The sequence below is a fragment of the Solanum tuberosum genome, unplaced genomic scaffold (assembly GCF_000226075.1).
Source record: "Solanum tuberosum cultivar DM 1-3 516 R44 unplaced genomic scaffold, SolTub_3.0 scf00018, whole genome shotgun sequence".
Classification (NCBI taxonomy): Eukaryota; Viridiplantae; Streptophyta; class Magnoliopsida; order Solanales; family Solanaceae; genus Solanum; species Solanum tuberosum.
In genome coordinates, this window is record NW_006238944.1 from 1,135,925 (window position 1) to 1,151,222 (window position 15,298).

General features: G+C 36.3%; 1 protein-coding gene across 1 annotated transcript; it reads right to left on the reverse strand.

Moving 5' to 3' along the window:
• Positions 1–1,465: 1,465 nt before the first annotated feature.
• On the reverse strand, positions 1,466–2,666 carry LOC107058281 (probable WRKY transcription factor 27). The gene is made up of 3 exons (XM_015303812.1): positions 2,212–2,666; positions 2,023–2,136; positions 1,466–1,862 (listed from the first exon to the last, which is right to left on the reverse strand). The coding sequence occupies exons 1-3, from the start codon at positions 2,664–2,666 to the stop codon at positions 1,466–1,468; spliced, it is 966 nt and encodes a 321-aa protein (XP_015159298.1).
• Between the last annotated feature and the right edge of the window lie 12,632 nt (positions 2,667–15,298).

The window sequence follows — 15,298 nt, forward strand, 5'->3', positions numbered from 1 at the left end:
GATGACCAATTTTTTTCTTCAAATACAAAAATTAAATTACAATATAGACAAAAAAATAGTTTTTAATTATAATATAGCCACAAAAAATAGTTTTAAATTTTTTCTTTACACTAAGGAATGAAAGAAAAAAATAAAATAAGAATAAGAAACTCAAATAATTATAATAAAAGAAGTCAAACAATAATTTATGTATGAAAAAGGATTAAAAATATACCTTGAACTTTGCTAGAAGAATCATATATACCCCTAAATAATTTTTAAGAAAATTTAAAAGTCAAAAATATATATTTAAAACTAATTTTTTCACTTCCGTTAAATGAAGGGTATATGTGAGCTCATTTTTTAACGGTAGGGGTATATGTGAGTCGTTTGTATAACGGTAAGGGTATATATGAGCCACTTTCATAACGAGGGGCATATCAGCTCCAAATGACAAAGTTGAGCCCTTTTCCCAAAAACCAAACTACCCATCTAAAAACGATTTAGGTGCCTTAAAAAGAAGGCTTCACTAAAACGGAATCTTTTTACTGCAAGCTTGAAATGAAGCAAACTTAGGGGAGTTGGAAAGAGGACTCAAAGATCTTTATTTAATTTAATAGGTCATAGGCCACCAAATTCTTTATGTGCTAAGATTTATGATCGTTTGAACTTTACCCAAGTAAAATCTCATATTGAAACTCAATCAGTAAGAAAGATTTCAACTCAACTTTGTGCTAGGAGATTCTAGTGACCTTAATTCATATCCAACATCATTCCCGCACTCAAGAATTGACCTTAACACCTAAGAAAAATCAAGAGTCTCTCGGTACAATTCTATTCACAAATGAAAAATGGTTCGAGTCTTAACTTAGAAATTTTCGGGATGTTACAATTTAAAGGTATAACTAAGAGATTTTATGATTGGCTAACTTTCAGTAGTAATCATAAGAAAGTTTATATTCACTATTCATAAAAACTTATACTAGTTTTTACACACGTGCATTGCGTCAAAACTCTTAGTAACACCTCTTATATATATAATATAAATCTAGGTTAATTATTTATGTTCGTTTTACAAAAGATCTTTATTTACAAAATAAATTTTAGTGTGTGTATAAAACTTCTTAATTGAACAACGATAATTTACTACTCCATATAATTTAATGTAGAAATTAAGTCAAACGAGGTTTCTTAAAGAGAGAACTATTTGAGAAAATGGAGCAACAACTTACAACAATGACTAGATTCCTTAATTGAAGAACAATTGAAAATAACGAAACTGAAAAAGATCCATTTTTCTATGATGTAAATGGTTAAACATAGAAAACTACAGAGATATAATTCTTGACTTCCCACACTAAATACTACAATAGAAACATGACTAGAAGACCACATATGTCAACATAAAGAGTTGGTGGAGAGGGAAGAAAGATCAATTCCTCTTGTCATTTTCATACTATTAGGTGGAAGCAGTAACTCCTTGGAGTTAAAAAAAGCCCATGAGAATATCTTCATTCATGTCTACCTCTTCTTTACTATCACCTTTGTCCTCCACGGCCGCAACAATCATTTTATTTTTGTTCCCGATTTCAAGTGGAGGCATAGTTGCGATAATTGGAGAAGCAACAACTCTTGAACGCCTAACACGCTTGGATGAGGAGGATAATGCATTCAAGGTTGATGTTTTGGGCACAATATTTATGCCTTTTGGAAGCTTAAATTTGAAACTACTGTTGCAACTATCAAGATTACTACGGTTCGTGGGTGGATCATGGTTGTGTTCACCGGAATAGGACACCAAGAAAATGTTCTCATCCTTTGGGCTTTTCTCAATTTTTTTCTTTGCTTTGCAGAGTTTTGATGTGCTACACTTATAGTAATTCCTGTTATGTCATGTACACATAATAATATTAATAATCAGGTTTAGTCAAATATTACATGTGTATACACCATTAATAATTTTTACTACTTATTGTTATGAAAATTGAGAACGGAAGGGAACATAACATTCTATGACATGAAAAAATGATGAAGAGAGCAAACCTCGGAAATGGTGAATCTTTGATATGCTTTTGACCGTACTTGCGCCATATCCATATATCATTTGTGAGTTCCTCTTGCAATAATTCATAGGTAATCCTTATCGACTGATTTTTCCTGATTTCAGATCAAAAGTACTAAAATCAAAATTTTGAACACACATACATAAAATGTAACGAAGTGAGTGGTTACCTTGTTGTAGTTTGGATCAAAGGAGTCTTCATGGAAAAAGTGAAATTAGGATAAATGTTAGCCCCTATATCGAGTTGTTGTAGATCAACCCATTCTTTTGGTGTTGTAGTTGTTGGTGGCACACACACTACTGTTGTTGGTGATGGAGGAAAAGAGCTTTGTTGGATAAATTGAGCAGGTTGAATGGGATGTAAGTACAACTGCTGGTTACCATTTTGGTTCATCATCATGACCTGATCATCTGGTTTTTCCTGGTGAGCAGTTGGAAAATCTAAAGAGAAAATTTCAGATAAGCCATTAAAATTAGTCATGTCATGAGCCAAAAGTTTGTCAAAAGAATTCCAAACATCATTTAGAGAAGTCTCCAAGTCTAACTTAGGAGCTACAACATTGTTAGGTCTATTAATATTACAACTTCTTACGACCGCACCTATATCCCAATCATCATCCCCCATTTTAGATCTATATATAATGATATCTAGTTAAATGCAAAAAATAAAAATGAGCTTATAAGAGAAACTAATGATGTTTTCTGCTAAAGCAGAGAGGAAAAAAAGAATCCAAAGAGGGGGGTTGGCTTATGGAGGAAGTAGATGAGCAAAAGAAATGTTTTAGTGGACATGACATTAAAAATCAAGGGATGGGCTGAAGAAAAGTGAACCAATTTCGCAAATTATATAGAGAGACTTAAAGGGGTATCTACCTACCCCAGCCTATCCACATTTACTTTACAGTTAATGCACAATAAATATTTTTTTCTATTTTAAAGTGTGTGGGATTAGCGACAAAGGAGAAGTCAAAGATAATCCCATGTACCTTTTGTTTAAGATCATACATCTCATATCATATACAAAGATACTAAGCAAAGTCTATGTCATGACCTGAAATCGTACCGTGATGAAAATTATCATCCATCAGTAGGCAAGCAAAAAAAAACAAATTTACAGAAGATAAGAATATCACGATAAAGAAAAAAAGAAAATAGGAATAAAGATACAAAATAGAACCATATGAAAGAAAAATAAATATGATACACAATATACAAAAGAGGCCTAAAAGTGACCAAGAACGACAAAGTAACACAAGAACTAAATCCCCAGACCTGGTGTCACCGGTACAGGAATAACTAAGTACAGAAATGCTATATATATATATATATATAAGAGAACTAACTAATCAAAATACAAAATACAAGTTAGTAAAAAAGAGAGAAAGCAGAAAGTCTTTAGATGGAAGGAGCTCACCACGATCCGAGTCTGTGACATTCACGGGAGATTCGACGCTTAATGAGGGTGGCTCGTACTAAGAGTTGCATCAAAAAAATATGTAGAACAATAGTATGACTATCAAACCACGGCATACTCAGTAGGCATCATAAGCCGACCGAGCTTAGAAAGATCAAATATATGAAGAGGCACAAATTTCTAACATTACAATGGATAAGTTCTAAGAAATGAAAGCCAATAATCGAGGGAAAAGGAAATAAAAACACAGGAAAGTGAATATGGAAACACTGAGGTACAAGACAGTCATAACACACACACAACAAACCAAACATCAGGATGATGCGATGCAAGAGACAAATGTTGGGAAGTAGAAGCTCGGAAGATACCTCGAGTCACCCAGAATGATACCTCGGGCTTATCAAGAAGTGCAATGCGGTGGAATATAACCCAGATGAAAGCAGTGGACCCCTAGAATAACACATGATAAATATCAACAACATACCATGTAGAAGAATGTAGCCTGGATTTGAGTTAATGGGTTGCCTTGAATGATACCTCAGACTTATAAACGTAGAAATAAACCCAAAATACATTAAATCTCATAAACCAGGTATTTTACAATTTTAAGTCATAAAAACCCTGAAAATGTTGTATTTTCCATAAACTCATTTTCCTTATTTTAAAAAACTGTAACATTCCGAAAATTTCTAAGACTAAGACTTAAGTAATTCTTTATGGTGAATAAGATTTGTACCGAGTGATTTTAAATTTTCTTAGAAGTTAAGGTCACTAGAATCCCCTAGCATAAAGTTGAGTTGAAAACTTCCTTTCTGACTAAGTTGCACTATGAGATTTTTCTTGGGTCAACTTCAAAATTGACCATATCTTTTAAAAAATAATGAGTTAAGTGGCCCATGACCTACCAAATAAAAGGTCTTTGAGTTCTATTTCCAACACCACCAAATTTGCTAAATTTTGAATTTCGAGTAAAAAGTTATGCCTGTTTGAGTGAAGCCTCTCCATTTAAGGCTTTCCATTCATTTTAGGAAAGGGTATTTTGGTCTTTTACTTTTCCCCACTTGTCTTAACATTTTTTTTCTGACCCAATTAAGGGTGTAATCAAATTCTAAAATACCCATTCACGTTCAAAACACTTAGGGTTTTTAGAGTGAGGTTTCAAGAGGAGAAAAGCGAGTTTTTCAAGCGTTCTTTAAGATTCATTGATTTTCACCAAGAACATGGTTCTTTCCATGTATGTGAGGCTTTCCATAGTGATGGAATTGTTCTTCCTCACGTCAATCATGTAGTTCTTCCATTAATTCATTCATGAAATTGTTTATGTGAAGATTCTTGAGTAGTTCTTGAGTTTTATCCCCATTCTTTATCAATGGAGGTTATGAGTTCTTGAGGTGAGGGTATTACGAATGCGTGGTGTTTCTTGATAGAATTTTCAATGAATTTGTATTGGTTTTACTAATCAAAGAGAGTTGGGAAGAAACCAATCGATTCTAGACTAGTTAGGACCAGAAAGTTAACAAGAAAATACATCGGATTTCTGGGTCCGGGCTGGGGCAATGTGCCCCCATAGCGCCAGGAATGCTGGGGAAATGTGCCTGTAGTGTGCCCCAAATTACTCCCAGTACTTTGGGGGCAGGCGTGATGCGCCATCGATACACCATGGTCATCCGACCTCTTTCTTCTCCATTTGTCATTCCGTATGCGTTCCTTTGAATTGGGTCTTCGTTCTTTCCTTGATATTAACTAATTAAGTCTTAATTAATCATTTAAAGATCCAAGATATCCTAATCATATCTCTTAAATTACATTTCAAAATAAAGAGAGATTAAGAGGAAAGTTCAAGAGGGGCCTCTGAGTGAAATTTGAGAATTCTTTTGAAATCAGCCATAGTTTTGAACTAAGTCTTGAGGAAGTAAGTATGAGAATGAGAAAAGTTATACTAATGAGTTATATATTGTCATTGGGATTTTTGAGTTGAGTTGTTTATGTCCATAATTCGGCATGAACTCTATGAATTCAGTATTCTTGAGAGGAGTAGTATCGTTTAATTCTGAGTTCCGAGTTCTTGAATAGCTGAGTCCTTGAGTTCTGAGTTTCCATATTGCTATTAAGATCCCTGAATTGTGTCGCTCATGTCCATAATTCCGCATGAACCCTATGAATTGAGTTATAAATCTTGAGAAGCTTTTTAAAGCCAACACTTGAGTTTTAAACTGAGTTTTTGAGGAAGTAAAGATGAGTTTTGAGAAAGAGTTTCTAAAACATGATTAGTGTGACAATCGAGTATGCCATCAATCTTTAAGCAGTATGGTATCTGATATACCATCAATGTTTATGCAGTATGACTTCCCGAGTCATTAATGATCATATCACAGTATGAATTTGATATATTTTTGAGAAAGAGTTTTCAAGTATGAATTGAGTACGAGTATAAGGGAACTAAGTAACCCCAAAGGCATCTGTTTTTACATTGATAAAAGAGAAACTTTGATTTCCAAATGAGTTACGAGTTCAAAGATTTTTCATGAGAAGTTACCTCTTTTAAGAGGATAGTTTGAGCAATTATCTCAAACTATATGAAGAGTATGTTTTTAAACATTTAGCATGAGTATATATTATTGGGAGTAGTATTGAGCACCAATTTGAGGATGAGTACAGACAACTCACATTCCTCATAAATCATGTATGCCAAAATGGGTACATGATCATACTTTTTAGATGAATCCTAAGTGCCTTCGGATAGAGCTTAGTGGATCCACTTAGTTGAGGTATCCTATACCCCAGAAAGGTATAAGAGAGTTCTGGTAGCGTGGGTGTGACGTTGTATCATCACGTAGCTCATAGTGAAGATTTTTTATTAGAGAATCTCCCAAGTAAGAGTATAGAGTATTTTATTGTATTTTGATACATCACTAAGTATTATTTCATGTTTTATAATGTTTTAAATATTGCATCTATCATTGAGTTGAGTTAAGGTGAGTATTTCTTCAAGCCTGGTCAGTTCAGTTAGTTATTCTTTCCGTCATTCAAGCAGTTAATTATGTACTCTAACCTTATCACATACTCGTACATTCAATGTACTGATTTCATTTGACCTGCATCGTTTTATGATGTAGATAAAGGTGTTCAGGATCATTAACAGGCGTTTCCTTCAGGTCATTTGACATTCCAGTCAGCTTTGGTGAGCCTTCTTATATTCTTGAGGACTTCACCTAACAATTAGTAGTTTTAAGATGTCGTGGGTCTTGTCTTGATATCTTTCTGTAATAGCAGAGGCTTCATAGATAGACAGAGTCGAGGTGTCTTTTTGTATTTACTTTCTTTTGAGTTGTTTTACAAACTATAAGTATATCTATTGAGTATTGTTCAGACTTTATGAGTTGAGTATTTGAGTTTAAAGAATTTAATTCAATTTTAAGCTTATGTATGCTTGAGTTAGTCTTCCGTTTGTAGTCAGCCACGATGAGGGTTCGCGTGGGGACCAACAATGGTTCTCAAGTGCCAGCCACATCTTGGGTGTAGACTCTGGTCGTGAAAAACTTGGTCTTAGAGCACAGAGTTCAAGTGTCCTAGGGTGTCTATGAAGCCGTGTTGGTAGGATATTATTTATGGTTGTGAGGGACCCACTTCTATAAATGAGAGAATACAAACATTTAAAAAAAGTTTCCCTTGTTTCATACTTAAAATCATGCAATAGAACTATGTCATAAAGAACTCATTCAAACTCGTGCGTTTCTCAGATCCTTTAAACTACCCCTCATGCTCAAGGTAGTTTAAAAGCAAAGCCCAAATCCTTATCGATGAGTTACTCTTAGCAAAAGTCTTGAGAATATCATGAGACTGTAGAGGGGCTAGAGAGAAGCCTGCGAGTGAGCTAAAGTGTTTATATTTAAAAGAATGCATTCTTATCCATATGAATAGTGCATTTGAGCTAAAAGCGAGATGCACTCTCTTCTCTAAACCTTGTGTCAGTTGAGATCCCTAGGAGGATGTGTTGTGGAGCTTGGGTTGTATTTTCACCTGAAAAGATAGTGTGAGTTATGAGATTATAAGCAGTACTAGTAAAAGTGCCCAAAGTTAGAAGAATGCATGCAGATGTTTAGTAATCTAAGAAAGGGAGATAGTGATGAGGCAAGCTATGTTGTTGTAGTCATGCACCCAGTAAGTTTTAATGATGAGCTTTCCTTTGTGAGTAGACTAAGGAATAATAATCTTGTATAAAGTTCATCATAGAGGATAGAGGAAGAGTTACTAGTTAGGATGAGTTAGAGTATACTTTAACTAGAAATGAGTGTATGGTTAGGTTTCAATGTGTTAGTAATGACCAAGTGTAGGTGTTCAATAGAAGAGAAATAGTATTCATAAGGTGAAAGATATAAAGTAGGCTGATGACTTTTAGGGGAAAGCCTATAATATTGAGAGGGTTACAAAACTAATTAGGCAATGATGTATAGTGAATGGGTAAATAACACTTAAGTTGTGAAAGGAAGTGTGACGGTAAATTGTAAGTATGAAGACTGAGAGGTAACGATTGACTACTTGTCATGAGATCTTAATGGGCGAGTGTTTCTTAATTTTATCTAGTATTCATAAGTTAGTATAGTATGCGAGAAATTATATTGATATCCGGGATTAGTAATAAACATTAAGCTTGGATTTGAGATGAGTGTCGTAATTAAAACAAGGACAACATGAGGGTGATGATGTTAGTTTTGAGATCTGATCTGGGAGATTTGTCATAGAGTATGTGATGAATTGAGATGTTAGTTGAAATGAATATGAGTGGTAAAAGCATGAGATACTAACTTTTAGATAAGGGTAGTGAAATGTGGCTAAGTCATAAGAGTAACAAGAGCACTAAGAGGTGTACCCGAGATTCTATGTAATCAGACGAGGTTCTAATTAAGTAAATGATTTTCCATGTGTGCCTAGATACTATATTTGAGTTGTCAATGTGGAATAGGCTGATGTAAGAATTATTTGTTTCCTTAAAGAGCTAAATGAAACGACCTTATAAGCCAATGAGAAAAGGTTAAGAGAAGTATCTTAGAAAGAGGTCTTAGAAGGAGTCTTAGTACCTGCTTATGGAGAGTTCAATAGCCATGAGATAAGTCTTTCCCGAGTATTAGAGAAAAATGAATGTAGACCAGCTTAGACATAATGGAATAGATTCATAACGTCAAAGTGTCAGCCTCTAAGGGGGAGATAATAAGATGAGAAACCAATTCAAGTGTTGAGGATGAGATAGTGATGTTTTCCGAATGAGTTTTAGAGGTACATCAATCCATTCATACTCTTGCGTATTACTCAAGTCCAGTTATTACAACATCTTGTTGATATTCCTAATATCAAAATTGTGTCTATTACCTATGCTCATACACTTCAGATATATTCACATCTATGCTCAGTTCACAAAATGAGAGGCAAAGACTTTAGCGCATTACTCTTAATCTTACTCCATAAAGTTATGGATATCGGCCTCATGATATGAACCTATTCATATAAGTATTCATGTCTCATAGTATGTTCAATATCGTAAATACATGATTTAGTCTTAATGGAGAGAAAGATAATGTTATGTCATGCATATTTTTATATCAGAATTCTCGAATGAATTATGCTTATGATCTTTCGTCCTAAAGTTCTTTCAGTGATCCTTTTCAGTTGAGAGTGGTGTTGTTGATAGCAGTGGTGTGATGATAGAGAGGAAGATTTTTATTTTCCTATTGTGATACTTATGGTATGTTTATTCAATCTAAGGTTATAAATGTAGAGGAAAAATGAGATAAGGTTTTACGATGAGTAATAAGTCAATTCATGGTAATAATGCATGAAAATTCTGTTGGTAGAAGTGACGAGAGAATGAGAAATTCTTATAAGGAGTGGTTAGTAGAAGCCCATGGATTGGTTAAGTACTTTGTGATTTTGTTAGGCTTGAATATAGTAAGAGTAACCCCTTTCCATTCTCAGTCCAGCCGACATTCAATGACGAATTATCCCAAGGGGGAGATATTGTAACATCCCAAAAATTTCTAAGATTAAGACTCGATTCATTCTTTATGGTGGATAAGATTTGTACTTAGTGATTCTGTCAATCCCCGAGGCTACCCCCTTGTCCTAAACATGAGACATAGGATCACGAGTGACCCCAAGCTAACCCTAAGGTGGCATATCATAAGCATACTAAAACAACTGAACAAAAGATACTATGAGGAAGCTAAACCAATTGATAACTGAAAGATAGGGAATACCCAATACTGATCTGAATATATAAAAACTACTAAGATTTTAATGATACTGAACATGCACTAAAAACGAAAGCTGAATCTAATATTATGTCTGAAAAAGCCTCTAACTGACTAGAGTTGCTAGGACATGTCCAAGCTAACCGTAGTAAAACTGAAACTGAAATAAAAGACTGAAATGGAAAACATGTCTATTGTCCTCGAAGTATGAGGACTCACCACTAATACTACTAAGTATGGATCAAGAACCGATCTACGCGTGATCTGAATGCTGAGGACCTGAACCTACATCATGAAAGGATGTAGCACATAGTATGCGTCAGTACTTGGAATGTACTAAGCATGCAAGATAAAGAATATAACTGAAGAAATATGTAAGCGGAACAAAGCATAACTGAGCAATGACATAATCTGAACATAATGTAAATACTGAAATATACTGAAATGAACTAAACTGAATGCAATGACATGACATGGTGGGACTGACTACTGAAATATAACTGAAAACTCGATCAAATGCACTAGAGTCTGACTGCTACTATTAACCAACACAAAACCACGTGAGCTAAACATGGAGTCTGATGTATACACCCCATCGAGAGGACCCAATATACCTTGCCATGGGTATAAAGGCATGACTGGCGTGATCCCTAATTTGATGCCCATTGAGGGGTCTTATAATTCTACGGGGGCACATAGTTTTGGCCTAAACGGGTACGTTGAACCCTATTCTAACTCGGTGTTAAGTATACTCCCAACTGAATAAGTATATGACACATTATGACTGAAAAGCTGAATAGCTTAAAATACTAACATGCAAAATATGAGAATGTAACAATTATATACTGATAATGTGACATTCGAAAACTGAAGCATGATTATCTATTTTACTGACCTAGCAAGTGCATTTCATGAACTAAAAGAAACTACACAACTAGGGTTCTGAGTTTTATACAAGGAATTTAACAACGATTCCAAGAAAACTTGATAATTCGATTAGGAACACTATAACAGCTAAATCACAACATATATCTAAATTTTCTAGAAACCCCATTTCCAAACAAAATATAGGGAATCAACAGTCTGACTGAATTCTAGGGACCTAGTGGACGAAAGGAATCCACTAGTGAAATCCCACATACATGGTGCCAAAATCTACAGAAAAATCCTTCGATTTCGGGGGTGGAACTTGAAGGAAACCTGCTGGTTGTTCTTGGGAAAGCTGGCGTCTCTTGCTTCTCTTTTTGCTGTAATTTTGATGAATTTTGGAGAATAAGGGTTCTAGGTATGTCTGACTAATTTATTTGGCTTAAACTGAGTAAAACGACGTAGTTTAGGTATTAAATGTCGTAGTTTAAGAGCCCCAATGCATAGGAAAAATACCTAAATAAACCGAACTTAAAAGATGACGAAGGTCATCCACGGAGAGACCTACGAAACGTCGGTTGACCTACCAACCGTCGGTAGGGGTCGTCGGTCAAGCTCTGCCCGAAAGGGCTTCACTAAAACAAGCATTACTTTTTACTTCGAGATGGGATTTTTTCAAACTCAGTGGCATTGGAATGATGATTCAATTATCTTTCATTTGATAGGTCATGTGCCACCTAATTCATACTATGCTAAAAGATATGCCTGTTTGAAGTTGACCCAACAGCCAATTCCCTTCAATTGGTTGCTGACCCTTACCTACGGTCCGTAGGTCCAACCATTGACCGTCCTGGTCGACTGTGGGTGGGTCAGAGACCATAAATATTTGGTGCCCAATGATGGAATTCACCTACGGACCGTCGGTGGCTTCCGTGGTTCTTGCACTAGGTCTGGAAAGCTGCATTTTTTTTCTATTTTCTCAAATCTGAGGTGTTACTATATCTTCCCCTTGGGAACATTCATCCTCAAATGAAGTCTAAACAAGCTGTGTATGGAGAGAAGGAGCTACAATACCTATCACTAAGTACTAGAAACTGAAATCTAACTGAATTGAGTTCCAAGAACATACAAATATGCTGAAATGCAAGAACAACTGAAGGAACGTGATACTAAGACTGAATTTACCCAAGAGTAAACTGAGATACTAGAGAGGAACTATTACCTCAAGCTGAAAAGGAATTGGGAGGAAAGAGATGAGGATACTTGGCCTTTATGGCTGCTTCTGCTTCCCAAGTAGCTCCCTTTACAGACTGACTTCTCGACAAAACCTTCACTTAAGCGACTTCTTTATTTCTCAACCTACGAAACTAACTATCAAGAATCTCAACTGGCACCTCTTCATAAGTGAGATTATCCTTCACATCCACACTCTCTAATGGCACTCTGGATGCCCGATCACCCACACACTTCTTCAACAAGGAAATGTGAAAGACTGGATGAACCATTGTTAGTTTTGCTGGCAACTCTAACTCATAAGCTACCTTACCAACCCTTTTTTAGGATTCTGTAAGGACCTACATATCTAGTATTGAGCTTCCCTTTCTTACCAAATCTCATCACCCCCTTCATAGGCGACACTTTCAGGAAAAACCAATCATCAATCTCAAACTCTAAGTCCATTCTTCTTACATTTGCATAGGACTTCTGACGACTCTGAGCGGTCTTAAGTCTATCTCTGATGAGCTGAACTTTTTCCATAGCTTCATGAACCGAATCTGGCCCAATCAATATTGCTTCACCTACTTCAAACTAACTAATTGGAGATCTACACCTACGCCCATATAATGCCTCATAAGGGGCCATCTGAATACTGGAATGGTAGCTATTGTTATAGGCAAAATCTATGAGAGGTAGGTGATCATCTCAACTGCCCTTGAAATCGATCACGCAAGCTCTCAACATGTCCTCTAAGGTCTGAATGGTACACTCTACCTGACTATCCGTCTGTGGATGAAATGTTGTGCTGAGATTCACCCGAGTACTAAGACCTTTCTGAAACGATTTCCAGAAATGAGAGGTAAACTGAGGACCTCTTTCTGAAATGATAGACAAGGGAATCCCATGTAACCTGACTATCTCATTAATGTAGAGTTTAGTGTAGTCCTCTACTGAATCTGTAGTCTTGACAGCCAAGAAGTGAGCGGACTTAGTAACTTGTCTACTATCACCCAAATGGAGTTATGCTGTCTACGAGTATGAGGTAAACCCGTAATGAAGTACATGTTTATCACTTCACACTTCCATGTAGGAATATTAATATCTTGGATCATACCTTCGGGTTTTTGATGTTCAACCTTAACCTGTTGACAATTAGGACACTAAGCCACAAAATCTGCTATGTACCTCTTCATGCCGTTCCACCAAAAGACTTTCCACAGATCATGATACATCTTAGTGGCACCTGGATGAATAGAATACATGGAGTTATAGGCTTTTGTAAGGATCTGCCGCCTTAAATTACCCGCCTTAGGAACACATAAGCGACCCTGGTAACGAAGCACACCATCTCCTCCTTATGAGAAAACTTCAACTTTCTGGTGATGAACTGCACCCTTCAACTAGAGTAGTATATGATCACTAACTAGTTTTTCCTTAACGTCTGCTACCAATGAATATTCTGATCTATTCTGAACTATCACACCACCATTTGATTGTCTGTAAGGCAAACTCCTAGGCGAGCAAGCCGGTGAACATCTTTTTCTAGTTGCCTCTTTTCTTCCTCAACATGTGCTACACTACCCATAGACAGTATGTTGAGAGCATCGACTACTACATTGGCCCTACCAGGATGATAAATCACATTCATATCATAGGCTTTGAGGAATTCAAGCCATTTCCTCTGGCGAAGATTCAACTCTTTCTGGGTGAACACATACTGGACGCTTTTATGATCTGTGAACACATTTACGTGAACACCATACAAGTATTGTCTCCAAATCTTTAGGGCAAATACTATGGCTGCAAGCTCGAGGTCATGAATTGGGTAGTTCTTATTATATACCTTAAGTTGTCTAGAAGCATAAGTTATAACCTTACTTTGCTGCGTCAACACACAACCTAGGATGACCCTGGATGCATCATAATAGATCACATAACCGTCTGAACCATCTGGTAGAGTCAAAATGGGAGCTGTAATCAACCTAGTTTTCAATTCTGAGAAACTCTTCTCACACTCATCTGACCACTGAAAGTTAACTTTTTTCTGAGTTAACTTGGTCAATGAGGAAGCTATGGATGTAAATCCATCAATGGATCTCCGGTAGTAACCACCCAAACCTAAGAAACTTCTGATATCTGTTGGAGAAGTGGGTCTGGGCTATTGCTTCACTGCCTTTATTTTATGAGAATCCACTACAATTCCTTCGCTAGATACCATATGACCAAGGAAAGAAAATGATTGTAACCAAAATCACATTTGCTGAACTTAGCGAATAGCTGGCGATCTTTGAGAGTTTGCAGAACCACTCTTAGATGAGTCGCATGCTCCTCCTCATTCCTAGAGTAAATGAAGATATCATCAATAAAGACGATAATGAACAAGTCCAAATATTGCTTGCACACCCTGTTCATTAAGTCCATGAAAGCAGCAGGAACAATGGTTACTCAAAATCACATAACTACAAATTCATAATGACCATACTGAGTCCTGAAGGCTGTTTTCAAGATGTCACTATCTCTGACTCTGAGCTGATGATAACCAGATCTGAGGTCTATCTTTGAAAAATGACTAGCACCCTAAAGTTGGTCGAACAATTTATCAATCCTGGGGATAGGGTACTTATTCTTGATTGTTACTTTGTTCAGCTGACGATAGTCGATGCACATTCTGAGAGAACCATCTTTCTTTTTCATGAACCACACTAGAGCACCCCATGGACAGATACTAGGTCTGATGAAGCCCTTATCTAGAAGGTCTTTCAGCTAATCTTTCAATTCCTTAAGTTAGCTGGAGCCATTCTGTAAGGCGGAATCTAAATAGGCTGGGTATCTGGGAGGAAATCAATTCCAAAGTCGATTTCCCTTTCAGGAGGGACTCCAGAAAGATCTTCTAGAAACACTTCTGAAAACTATCTTCTGGAAACACTTCTGGAAACTCATTTACTACTAGACTGACTCAAGAGTTAGGGTTTTCGAGCTTGAATCCTTAACCTGAACAAGATGATAGATGTACCCTTTAGAGATCATCTTTCTGGACTTAAGGTAAGAGATAAATCGACTTACACGTACTGAGCTACTATCCTTCCATTCTAAGACTGGTTAGTTTGGAAATTGACATCGAACAATCCTAGTTCTACAATCGATTGTGGCATAACATGAATTTAACCAATCCATACCTAGACTGATATCAAAATCTACCATTTCTAACTCTACAGGATCTGCTGAGGCGACTTTTTGAGAGACTGTGATAGGGAAATTTCTGTATACCCATCTAGCTATAACTGGGTCACCAATTGGAGTAGCGATTGAGAAGGGTTCTGAGAGAGTTTCTAGACTGATACTGATGTTTTTTGCTATATAGGGAGTTACAAAGGAAAGAGTATCCCTTGTATCTAACAATCCATAAACATCTAAATGAAAGACTCGTACCGTACCAGTGACCACATCAGGAGAATCATCATGGTCCTAGTGAGCCTGGAGAGCATATAACCTGTTCTTGCACTAACCGCCACC